This window comes from Sylvia atricapilla, chromosome 11 (genome assembly GCF_009819655.1).
Source record: "Sylvia atricapilla isolate bSylAtr1 chromosome 11, bSylAtr1.pri, whole genome shotgun sequence".
In the NCBI taxonomy this organism is placed as follows: Eukaryota; Metazoa; Chordata; class Aves; order Passeriformes; family Sylviidae; genus Sylvia; species Sylvia atricapilla.
Window position 1 is genome coordinate 7,955,118 of NC_089150.1, and position 13,585 is coordinate 7,968,702.

Below are 13,585 nucleotides of genomic sequence, written 5' to 3' on the forward strand. Positions count from 1 at the left end.
CTGTGGCCGCCTTGGCCCCAGCGCGGGCAGAGCACACACAGAGAGGTCTGTGAGAGGGGCTGTCAGGGCCAGCAGCTGAATCCAGGTCAGGCCGTGTGTACAAGGAAGCAATTCCGATGACAGACAGCGGCCTCAGCACGATGGCTCCCAAACTGCTGCTATTTGTTTGTAAGCGTCATGGGAAAGGAAAGGCTTGGAGGACAACGAGGTCACTCGGCGGATATTTGTAAGCAGATCCTCCCACACATGGAAAGCTTATGGGAGAAACGAGAAAAGTGGCTGTTTGCAACTTAACCCATGGGACATGAGAGCTGCCAAGGCCAGCAAAGCAGAGCTTGGAGCTGACATTGCAGAAGCACATGAGAGATGACGGATAGAGCGCTGTGAGGGCCGGAAGGGCTGCAAAGTGATATGTTCACTGAAAGAAACATTGCCCTGTTTCACAGTTGCCTCGGACTACAGCAATACATTCTGATTTTGTTTTCTCTGAGAACAGAAGCACGTGTTTTTCCACTCACCTCAACGGGGAACCTCTTGCCGTTGATGCTGTGTTCAGAGCCAGCTGATCCGTTGCTTTGACCCCAGTGAAACTCCACTTTCTCTGCCTTGAATCTGCCCGGTAACCCGGCACCACTGACAAAATAATCGTCCTTCAACAGGATAGCAACTGCACACACAGAACAAGGAGAAAGAAACTCTTAGCATACTTCTTCGGAAACAATTACAGTCTTTGCTCATTAGATGAGAATATTTCTCCTAACGCAAGTAAAATGTCGGGTCATCATTTTCCTCTTTAGAAGGATTGGTTAAAAAACAGGTCTGCAAGTAATGTTGGCTAATTCTGGAAGTGATTATGAAGTTACACAGACTACAGAAAATCCCAAAGTCCAAATTTCTCAAGGACATTTTGCCCTCCTGATTGGACTTTGATTAAAATTTAAATGGAAACTACATCAAAACCTGTTTAATGTGGTTCCAGAGAGTAATGGCTGACCATGGTCCCTCGCCCTTATAAACCCTCAAGGACTGTAAATCACAAGTCAAGAAAAGAATTGGTCTCCTGTTTCTCAGATGTCCTCTTTTTATTGATGGGGACCCCTTTGCCCTGTCCCCCCTCTACTGCTGGGAGTGCTGTGTGCTTTCCTCAGCCTCCCTGCTCCTCCTCTGTGTAAAATGGGGAGAGTCACAATAACATTTTTGAGACCCACTCATGAGACATCCTCCATAAGAACTGGGTTTTATAATGGTCACTGATATTATTATTACGTGATTCAATGAGGGTCAGAAAGATCTTCTTTGTATTCTCTTTTCACTTCCAAAAGCCTTTGTATTTTATGTAACAAGAAAAGCTCTAGGTCCAAACAGAGGGCAGAATTGTATGGTGGAAGCTGTTACACATTACAGGGGAGGCCTGTGGTCCAACCAAGAACTGATTCCAGCTTTCAAAAAATGCCTTTCTGCTACTCTCACTACAAGATTCCCTTCCTTCCCAGCATCTCCTAATTTTAATACACACCATTCCTAAAAATCACTCTCGACAAAATTATTTCTTCTCATTCCTCACAAAACCATTGCTTAAAAACAGAACTAAATTTTGAATTTTATTTCTGTGAAAGTCATTGCAGACCACTGCTTGCTGTGCCTAGATTCCTGTGATTTAAGTTGTGGGGTTGGTTTTGGAGATTTTTTTCTTTTTTAATGGAAATAGCAAAACCCACAAGGATTTCTCTGTGTTCTCAAGCCAATTGTGTCATCACAACAGGAACATTAATATAAATCAGTTTTATTATGTAAGGAGGATTTTATTCACTGTTAAAAAAAAAAAAAAGCCAAAAAAGCTACTTGTGAAATAAAAGTTATTTCTCTGTTGGTGACTCAGTGCAGGCTCTGCTGCAGGCCAGGCTTTGTGCCCTCCCTGACAGTGAGCTACAGCAGCAGCATCTCAGGTGCAATTTTTTCCACCCAGCTCAACTTTAAACAGTTTGTATCAAAACCATCTAAAATGTTAAACTGCATGAGATGTTCAGATGTTTCTAAACTGCGCCAGCAAAATCCTGGGGCTGTTTTCTTCCATGATTTCTGCTTCTTTTGGCATTTCCTTTGCATTCAAGTGTTTTGTGTAGGAGGATGGGTTGTGCAGAACTGGCTATAGGATAATGCCTGTGTCAGCCATGGTACTGCTGGTAGGCACTGCCTGCTGACACCAAATCCATGAAACATAAGTGACTGAAAGCACCACTGCTGTCTACCTCCCTTAAAAAACTCTCAATGAGCTCAGAAGCATTTTAAATGGTGAAAAAATCTCATTCAATTAGTTACAAATTCCACAGATGAAATTGTAGGAGATGAGGAATACAGCAAAGCAGATATGCATGCATCTGTTAAAAACCTCTGTGGAGATTCTGTTGCATCTAATAAATATTTGATAGTTCCCAAATAATTTATGGCTCTGTCAGGGGTCATTTTACTTGTTTTAGATGAATAATTAAAAGGATAATTAGGAGGATGTACAATCTGAAATGTTCATCTAATTGTTCATTTTACAGTATTTCTTACACTGCTGAGCTGTATGACACATGTTCCCATCACCTTCCCAGCTAAGCAGCTTCCCCTTACTGCCAGGAGCTTCCCTCCTTTTTCTGTGACCCCAGGTATTCAGGACTAAAATAACCAAATATCACTTTACTGGGCTTTGGGAGCCACTGCCTTTATCCCAGGATTTCTGTAGAGTGCAAGGAACCAACGCCCAAAGTCCACTAATCTAAAATACTATATAATTGAGATTACAAACCCAAAGAAAGTGGTGTGCAGCCACCAGGACCACAATTATGTGATGTCATTTTCAGGTTCAGGGCTGATGTTGGATGCTCATCACCCCTGTGAGAGCAGGAATAAACCTGGACTCACAGCAGCTCTTCCCCTGCCTTAGCAGAGTGGCTCTGATGGTCAGGACCAGCCGAGTGATGCACATCACACAGAAAAGATACTTAACAAAAACAAATTTTTGGTAGAAAATTTAGTAAGTTTCTCTAAGCAGAATTCTCCTGATTTTAGAAGTTTTTGGTATGAACACAATTAATGCAAATACAACTGTGAAATGTGTATATCCTCCAAGTGATCTCTAACACTTAATATTATGGCCAGCTACTGTAGTGATGAAAACGAGCCCACATTAGTGCCTTTGCCAACGTAATTGTGCACAAAAGCACTTCTAGTTAACACAGAGACCTTAAAAAATCCATTGACATTTTCTGAATGAAATGCTGTTTTCTGTACATTGTCTGCCCTTTACCTGATAGTGAGGGGGATACAAACAAGAAAGACCAGAACAAATCTAAACAGAATTACCTTTCAGAGCCTAAAAATAACTCATTGTTCTGTTGTAAAAAAAAAATATAATTACTAGGTCCTACAGCAATAACAATAACCCAAGCAACATATTTCCTGCCAGTTAATGAGCATTAAGGTTAAGGGCCTTTAGCTTTCCCAGGGACCCCTGTCTCTTTAAACCAGTCATTAATTCCTGAGAAATGCCCTCTACATCCATCACCATTTCTTAAACAGTTATTTAGTTTACTGTCTCTGTCAGTCTGCAATATGAAGGTCTTGTGTGGCCATCTGCTCCAAGACTCCGCTGCCAAAATGCATCGCGATTTATGGCACAGTCGGCCTCTATCTTCTACCCACAAGCCAAAACGACCTACTTGGTTTGCTGCTCTACCATTTACCACCTTAAAAATTAATGCCAGGCAAGTTTCTTCAAAAGGTCAGAAAACCAAGAAAAGGAATGGGACTTGATAAAACAAGGGAGGAGTTAGGAGCTCAGCAGAAGAAATCAGGGCTGACAGCAAGGCAAAAAGAGTCTTCACGTTCCCAGTAAAAGGCCGTAAGTTACCCAGAAAAGTGACAGTTAGTGTTGCTCTGAGAAGCAATAACTTGTCGGCAAAAATCCATACCCCAATGGGTGAGGAAATCAAATATAGCAGCAGTGCTAAAATCACCCAGCAGAGAAGGCTGAAGCTTCAGCTTCCATTGCCAACTGTGCCAACACCAGAAAATCTGATGACACTGTGCAAGTTCAACAGAACAAGGTTCTGGCATGTACCAGCAAGAGTGTGGCCAGCAGGACCTGGGCAGTGACTGTCCCCTTGTACTGGGCATTGGGCTCAGTTTTGGGCCTCTCACTACAAGAAGGACACTGAGGGGCTGGAGTATGTCCAGAAAGGCAACAGAGCTGGGGATGGGTCTGGAGCACAGGTTGGATGAGGAACTGCTGAGGAAGCTGGGGGGACTCAGCCTGGACGAAAGGGGACTCAGGGGGGAACCTTCTTGCTCTCTACAACTCCCTGAAAGGAGGTTGCAGCCAGGTAGGGGTCAGCCTCTTCTCCCAGGTAACAAGTAAAAGGACAAGAAGAAATGGCCTCCAATGTTGTCAGAGGAGTTTAGATGGAATTTTAGAAAGAACTCCAAAATGGATGCCAAGCAGTGGAAGAGGCTGCCCAGGGAAGTGCAGCAGTCACCATCCCTGTAGGTATTTAAGAGACACGTAGATGTGACACTTGGGGACATGGTTTAGTGGTGTCTGTGGCAGTGCTGGGTTAATGACTGGAATCAATGTTCTTAAAGGTCTTTTCCAACCTAAATGATTCTATGATTCTAACGTGGTTTCCTATTATGTGTGCAGCAATGTCACAATAGTAACATGTATGGGTAGCAGTTACATCCTTCTTAGAAGAATAGAACCATCACTTTTTCATAGTCTTTCTAATTACATTTATTGCTGATTACCACAAACAGCCTCTCTGACCATAAAGGGCAGGGTGCATAACATGAGTAGATTAATTAAACACCAAATTTCCATAGCATTCAACCTTGCTTGAACCTCATGCTGCTACCAAGGTCAACCAAGTCAGGATTTCAAAGCAAACAGGAGCACTTGTCAATGAAGCTGGGGAAAAAACCCCCAAGTAATGCAGCAAAAACCCCAGCTTTGCTTGGTGGTGGTTTATGTTAACTGGATTTGCTTTGCAGTGAAAGAAAACAGGCTCACAATCTGCCACTCCTTTTCATCTGAGGGGCAGTAACTCCTGCTAAAATCCTGAACTGCTGGAGCTGGATCTGAGGCGCTTGCTGGACTCCAGGCCATGGCTCGGATGTGAAGTGCCCTGGAGTTGATGGGTGTATCTGAGGTCACACTGTGTGCACAGCTGAGCCACCAACTCCAGAGCAGGTACATGCCCTGGGTCCAGCTAGCAGACCTGTGACAGGGGACATGGTACAGAGAGCACTATAGTAATGCATGTCAGATGTTAATAAAGATAAAAATACACTTCCAATAAATAAAATTGAATTAATTAGTGGTTTAATCCAATTCCCTAAAAATACTTGACCTTGTCAAATGAAGAGGGTGGCCTTATAATTTCTGCTTTTCACGTTTTTAGAATTAAAGAGTAATCAAATGCATGAGGCTTTGCATATAAATCAACCTTGACCTTTCGTTGAACTGTTTTGGTAAAAATAAGCAGTACTCATGCCTGCTCTTTTTTCTCTAAAAGCCAGAACAGACAGAGCAGAAAGGGATTCAGTTCAGTGAAGAACACTGTGCTATAATCATATCAGAAACACATTAATAAGCCCCCACTACTCTGAGCAGTTATTGCTCTTTCTTCTCTAAAATCTTCCAATTTCTAAGACTTCCCCTCTCCTTCCCCCTGAGCCCTGCATCTCAGCATTCTTTTGGATTAGGTGTTAGAGCCTCCCAAAGCTGATAATTCAAGGTTACACCTTGAAACTCTTACACTGCCTTTTATTCTGAGGAATAACTGACTACCAAGAGAATTAGTTTAGACTGAGAACAAAAAAAAAAAAAAAAAAAAAAAAAAAGAAAAAGAAAAACCACCACCAAAAAAATACCCACCAAAAAAAGCAGCCCTTAAAAAACCCCTTTAAAATCAATCTGCAGAACTAGCTCTGCACAGAATGCAGAGGCAGAGGTAGGTGGCTTCTACTGAAAATTACATTAAAAAAAAAAAAAGACAAAAAACCCAAACAACAGAACAATGAAAAAGAAGGAGGGTGGAACACGGCATGAATTTTTAATTGACTGCAGTCAGGTTATGGAGACAATTAGAAGAGAACATACCTGTTTTTCCTGTGTTTTTCATCCAAGTCTTGTTTGAAGACTCATTGTCGAAACCATCCAGCTGCAGCTCTTGGTACTCATCTCCGACGTGGGCCAGGTGGTCTACGATGTCTATGGGAGACTGGTGAGGCCCCCCACACTTCTCACTGGAAGTCACCCAGTGCTCAGGACCATAGGTACCTGTGAAAATACACCAGTGTCAATGTCCCAGTGCCTCATCAGTGCTGGATAACTCCTAAGTGTGAGACTGAAGGACTTAAGCTCCCCAGGTAACTCCACCACAGTGACAATTCCCATGTTTGAAAGAGGTTAAGACTTGCAGAGGTACGAGGAGACTGAAATCCTTTGGCTTTGTGCTCTGTTCCAGCTTCGCCTCTGGCAGTAATGAACAATGGCCTTTTTGAAAAACAACTATTCTTTAAAACCTTCTGCAGTTCCCAAGCTCCTCTCGTGCATATGTTATCAATTACCATGTTGCTCCAGGAACTCCCCTAAAGGTCCAGCCTTAATATATTACAGTATAGTTTATCCTTTCATTATGGACATATAATGTAGCAGACACACATTAACTTGTGTTCTAGCAATACTATGCTTAGATAATATGATCTTTATTAATGATCTCATTTCTTTGGAGGTTTTGAAGCTAGAAAAGACTAGAAGAAAGAATTAAACTAAATGTATGTTAGTAAATTTGAAGAAAATAACAATGGAAAATAAATTACTCTGGAAGAATTAAACATGACAATGACCTGTCAGGAATATACAGCAAATGTCTTTTGTTGCTATTCTTACATGGATTTTCTATTTTTGATGAACAATTAACATAACATGAAAAAATGAACGGTTTGAGGCAAAGACCTTCTCATCCACACCATATACCAGCCCGAGATGTACCAGAACACTAGGGACCCTCAGCACCACACTTAGGAGGATCTAAAATGAATTTCACATTGTTTTTATTACCTCTCTCTCCAATTCTTAAGTTGTATTAACAGAGACTGAGAACTTATCTTCCTATGAGTGCAAACAATGGTTTCAGCTCCTGAAATAACAGCACAGATTTCTTGTAAAGCACTTGTTGCTTACAGTTCTTCAAGGGCTTTACAGTAGGAATCAGCTACCTTATTCTCATGCAAAGACAGGGAAATTGATGGCTGAGAAGGGAAGCAATTTGCCCAAGCTCAACTACCAAAACCAAGTTACAACCCAGAGCTGAATTCTGCTCTCCTCAGAGTCCTGATGTGACGCCTGTGTCACACCTCTGAACCACACAGGCAGCAGGTTTGCTTGCTAGGCAGCCACCAATGTGCAGTTCTTACATCTTTGAATATGTGTATTCAATTAGTGTCATCCAAACCCAACAGTAGGGAAGACAAATTTCTTTGGCCCCTGGTTTTTATCTGTCTAGTTGTGAAGTGCATTTGTGGTCTCTGCTTGTGAGCTGATGCAGGACACTTAATCAATAACAGGATTTTGCTACACTCACAAAATATGTGAGTGTAACACACACAAATGCTGCCTCATACCCAGACGACTATAAGAAAATTTTACTTGCAAGTACAATTAGGTAAAATTGCAGCATTATTTAAAAATCATTTACATCATCTGTCCAAGTTAAAAATCAGTTTTGTTTATCTTGGGGTTCAACTGACATTGTTAGCAAGAACTGCTTTCCCTTACTTCCCAATGTACCACAACCAAGGAGAACAGAACAATTAGAACCCCTGCATGGGGGAAACCAAATGCCTTCCACTCAAAAACATTATTTTTCCACAATCAGGATGCTCTTAGTAATTGGTTTGTAGTGAGTTAATTGAAAATTCAGATTTACTTTACATATAACCTTGCATCTACCCCATGAAATTTGGGAATTTGCTTTAAATATTTAACACTACACATAATCAAACCCACCAGCTCTCATTTTTTGGCTTTATTATAAACAAGGGGTGAGCTTTTCAAAAGCACTCTGCCCACAGAGGCTATCACAGTGGTTTCAGCTGTGCATTCAAAAGGAGCTGTGCACTCCAATTTTTCTTTTTTAAGTATTCTGGTGTCAATGAGGAATTTTTCCCTTTTTTTAAGTAGGCAGATTTATTTTAACAGGGACTGGAGGGTTTCTTCCATGCATCTTGTCACAATTCTTTCTTTTTTGTTTGTTTATTTTAAGTATAGCCAGCTCTCAACCTATTTGCAGTGAAAACTGCCTTGTCAAAATGAATAAAATAAGCCATAAGGGTAAACAAACAAACCACCATGCTGAATTAAAACCTCAAGTGACTTAGGTACCTGAGTTGACTCTTGCTCAAATGTAGTGTTTCACAGACCTTTGAAGGCTTTGTTTCATGGTAAAAAACAAGTTTGCTTTTTTTCCTTAAATTAATTTCACTTGCTTGAATTAACTAAATAGCAATAAATCTCTTTCGATAAACACAGTAGCTTCACTTGCTTGTAAATCTATAATCTAACAAAACAAAGTTTAAAACAAATCTCCTTTCTTCATGTGACAGTATAAGTTTCTATGCATAAAATGTTTCCATATCATGCTGAATTATTAAAGAAAAAAAAATCTAATGCAATGAAACTCTCTCAGCAATTCAAAACCTCAACTTAGTGCTGGTGCTGTGACTCCAAGTCCTGACATCACAAATTACAGTCATAAGGCTAAGCTCCGATTTAGAGGTTCAAGACATGCTAGTTAAAATTAGCCCAGGATTTTATAAATGGTTATAGGCTCAGCATTAATTTCTTTCACAAGTTTTTTGATAGGTAAATGACTACATGCAACGTGACCTGCACCATTATGGTTGCAGCTTGAGAGAGATATAGAGGCCACAACCTCGACATCTCCATTCCCAGCAGCGCAAAACTGGGGATCCTCCAGCTTTAACAGTGACCACAGAAAGGGGAAGGCAGGACAGGGAGGGGAGAGGAAAACCTGCGAGTTTGAAACCAAACTAAATAAATTACAGCCCTTGTCCAGAAAAAAAGAATAAAGAAAAAATGAAAGAACTAACAAAAAAAGGCACTCAGCAACCTATAAAATGTAACCAAGAATACTGCAGTGGGATTCACGAATTCCCAGTGGCCATCAGAAGGGTTCAGGCCCAACTGCCTGTTTTTTTCCATGGACATTCAAGTGCAGTTTCAATTAAAACTGATCTTCCACTACAGATTTCAAATTAATTCTTCTTCCAAGTGTCTCATGCTTCAGACATCCTTGCTTTGCAAAAAAAGCCCTATATCATTAGAGGAGGAAATAGAACACTTTTTCCAAGCTTGCAGATATTGATTACCTATTCCTTCCATCAAAGCACAATTGCCATTCTGCACTGTATAAATCTCTTCAGTGTTAGACACTTTATAAAGTACTGAGAATTATATCATTAATCATTTGCAGTTACACCTGTCTTGCTTTATTGAATTCTTTGTTTTTTAGAACTTTAAATAAATGCTTTTAAATAAAAACATGACACTAAATAAAGACTCTGTTTCACTTAAACCTAGTTAAAAAAAGAAATCCTGTAATTCTGTGTGTGACATTTACCCATCTGAAACACAGGAACTTATGGTTATTTGTATTTCATTTTTCCAACAGTAAGCACGGTGGCTTAAATCAAATAAAATTTCAAATGAATTTGAGTTGGCCTTTTAAGGCTGAGAGATAATTCGGTTTTCAGAAACCAAGTTAAGAGCCCACACCTGGGTTAATAAATAATACACATTTCCACTGAGCTGGTGGGACAACCTGCAGGCCAAGGTAAACTTCAGACAGCCCCATCCTAGCCCTGGAATATTTGATGCAGAGGCAGCGCAGAAAGAATGATAACTGATAATGTTTGGCATCTTCAGGAACTGAAGTCAGAGTCCTGCCTCCAGAAAACCCTGGGCTTGGGTCCAGCAGGCTCACCGTGGGGCAGGAGGGCTGGATCCACCCACATCAGCCAAAGGCAGCAGGAGCAGGGTCACACTGAGGTGGCAGCCAGGGCTCTGCGGGCTTGGACTTTCCTCTGCTGACATCAGGGACAAAAGAGCCCCTGGCCCCCAAGGCTGGAAGGAGAGCTGGGGTCAGCAGAGGGCTCAGCAACACGTGGGGTCTCACACACATTTCAACCCACACTTCAGGCCAGAGATGTTATCACTCATCCTTCTCTGAAATTTTCTGACACTTCCTAAATTCTTTTCTCGTGCAAAATCATTCTGTCAATGACTGCAGTAACTTTAACAGTTTTTTAATAAACTGTCTGCTGCTTAAATATAGTCCAAGATTACTACTTCTTTTTACTGTACAAAGCAATGAGAAGTCTTCATTAATGAAAAACCATTAAAGTAATGTATTCTGCCAAAATCTAATTAAAGCTTGTATAAAAACCTCCACTTAGAAAAAATCAAATATATTTGTTTTTCTCCCACAGGTTTTTTCTTTTAAAACACCTGTTATTAAAAACATTGGCATTTCCTTGATTTTGCATAACTTTTTAATTAATGCATCAGCTACTCTGATATAAACTGGTGTATAACATACATCCCTTTACAGAGATATAGTTTAACAGAAATTAGCTATTTTTGAGTAATGTGATTTTCATCATTCATTTGTAAAGAGGTAGAAATATCAACTTTTTTTTCCCAATTTCATTCGTTTTCTAAACATTTTTACAAAAATGTGATTTTAAATCTCTCTCTCTCTTTCCATGTCAGGCCTGACATGGAAAGAACTCATTCAGGAGCATTAATTTTGAAGGTTTTTATTATTTGCTCTTCTTTGTTCTTTTTTTAACAGAATTACCTCTGACAAATCTTTGTCTGTACTCAATGCCTCTCTACTTTTCATTTTTGAATGGAAATGGTAATAATGATTGCAAAGCAATCAAATCCCCTCATTTCTGCAATTAGCTTGGTCATTTCATGGAGACATCCTATCCTATCATCTTAATATGGGAGAAAATTCCATGTTTCTCTTAGGGCAAAATCCAACCAGTTATTAAGGACTGATGGAATGGATTAGTATTTCCTCTTCAAATGAAACCAGAGGTCCCAGCCTTTGCTTGCACAGCTCAGGAGGGGCAGCCTACAGACTTCAAGGATCACAGCGGGTAAGAACCTCTGAAAGTTTTACAGGCTCTGGATAAATGGGAATGCTTCCCTCTCCATGGACAGGCAGCTGTGACCTGCCCAACCATTCCAGCTTTTAGATTTACAGATCTGAATCTCTGCCTCCAAGTCTCTGTCCTACTTGAACTGCTCCATCACGAGCCAAATCTCAAGAAACTCTGAAATGTCACCAGCAGTAAACCAAATGAGTTCCTTTCTTCCACAAAGAGAAAGAACAAGGAAGAGGTGCCCTTGCTCAGCTACAAAGTAAAGAACTTCAGTAGCAGGCTGGATTTTCAAACAGGAAAATTTTGTTTTAAACAAACAAATACCAGTGAAATTCACTACAGAAAAAAAGCATTTTAAGATCCTTCAGAAATCTCAGTCCTGAGGCTCTTCTCTGTTATTTGGGAACAAAAAATCTGAAGTTGTTACTTGATGCCAGAAGATCTCATCATCACTGTTTGCCATGTAAAAGGAGAGGTATCAGTAAGTCCAGGAAGGCACTGGAGAAGGAGCTTAAGCCACGTAAATTAGTGACAGGAGGCAAGGCACGTCCTGTAGATCCAGACTGGCTGCTTCTGGGAACCAGAAATAAAGTGAAATCTGTAGGATGAAGCCTAAAGACTGCATTTAGATACAAGGCCGAAAAGAATGATTTGAATGACATATCTCTTGCTGATTGATTTAGCATGAGGCTGCAGAGCTAAAGGTTTAAAAATCCCTAAAGCCTTGATAAAAATCAGTAGCATCTTTCAGAGGTCTTCCCATTGCAGAGAAAGCAACCAGGTTGTTAAATCATTATATTAGGAGGAAAAGTTGCTGAAATTATACTGTCTTGCTTTAAAGTGATGGCATACCAAAATCAAAGGGATGGAGAAGGAGAGCCTGTAGTTAAGAGTTCACAGTGCTGCTTTGAACAAAGATTTCCTGCCCTGGGGGAAAAGGGCTTTTCATTTTATTATTCTCTGTCATCACTCTGTTTAACATGAGACACTCGTGCTTGCAGAAAATTCCAATTACTGCTTGAAAAATGAGACCGAATACCAAGAGCAAGATCCTGAAGAGCTTGCTGAGACACAAACAGGTCTTAAGCAATCTGCAAAGCTCAGTACAGGGAAGGTGTGCAAGGCATGGGAGAGGTGTAAACAAGCAGGGACAGTTTTCTGAGAAATCAAAAAAATCTGAAAGAAACTTTCTCCCAGAACAATCTCTCTAAGGCATATCTTAACCAGCACTTGTTGGAACAAACACTGCATACAGGAAGATGGAACAAAAAAGGGTTGGATTTAGATAACCTTTGAGCCAGCAGCAGCAGCAGCACAGAAGCACTGATGCCACCACAGCCACAGCTCCAGCACTGCCCAGCCATGGGGCTGTGGAAGGAAAGCTGATCTCCAAAACTGATGGTGTCAGTGATGCTGTCACACTGCCAGAATGTGGCAGATGCAAAGAAAGGCTTTAAATCACGCTCCTAAATATAAACTATCCTATAATGTCTGCAGCTTTTAAACTGAAAGACAGAGTGACGTGCATGTTCTCCTTAAATTTTCATATCCACAGATGCTACAGTTATTGCTGGATTTTTAATTAAACTTCCTAACCTTCAATTACCTTTGGCGAAGTTTTTAATGTATGTTTTCAACCTTTGTATTCCTTAGTGAACTATTCTCGATTATGCAGCCACAAATGTAGTGACTTTTTATTATATATCCCCCCCCAACTCATATACAGACTTTCTGCATCCCAATTTTTATCCTCAAAAAAGTATGAATCTGCCATGGATCTTGTATGAAACTCCCACTGTACCTATCAACCTGCCAGTGGCACAAATGTATGATAAATATCCAACATTAGGAAACACCAGGACCTTAGGACTAACGCTGCTGGAAGCTCACAAAAAAGTGAAGTGTAATTACTAAAACAAGCTTTTTCCATAAACATTTCAAGTTTTAGCATTTGTGAGCTGAATAATTTACCACCACACAAAAGTGAAAATGGTACTAAGTTTAGCTGTGCTGGCAAAATAGTTTGAAGCTTTTTCAGGGGTGTCTCACACAATAAACTCCAGATAGACTTGCCTAATGACCTGTTGAATTTTACAACTAATATTTCAAAATTATTTATATTAAGCACAGAGCACAACAATATCAATGAAATTATTATGCTGAACTCACTGAGTGGGAGGAGAAATTGTGGTATTGAAAGTGCCTACTGGTGGCAAGTGACTGAGACAATGTATATCTACATCCTCTGTTTTTTATAATTTTCTACATTTTTAATAAATGTATCTGACATCTCACACCATTCATTTCATAACTGTCAGAGGCCTTTTAAAAACTGCTCACCCTGAGC

The 13,585-nt window shown here is 40.3% G+C and overlaps 1 protein-coding gene across 1 annotated transcript in view; it reads right to left on the reverse strand.

Annotated features, from left to right (window-relative positions):
- PTPRG (protein tyrosine phosphatase receptor type G) overlaps positions 1-13,585 on the reverse strand; it is a 394,882-nt gene that overhangs the window by 180,229 nt on the left and 201,068 nt on the right. The window contains exons 3-4 of the mRNA XM_066326515.1: positions 6,143-6,322; positions 519-667 (exon numbers count right to left, since the gene is read on the reverse strand). Coding sequence (XP_066182612.1) covers positions 519-667; positions 6,143-6,322 — 329 coding nt within the window. The remainder of the gene's footprint in view (positions 1-518; positions 668-6,142; positions 6,323-13,585) is intronic.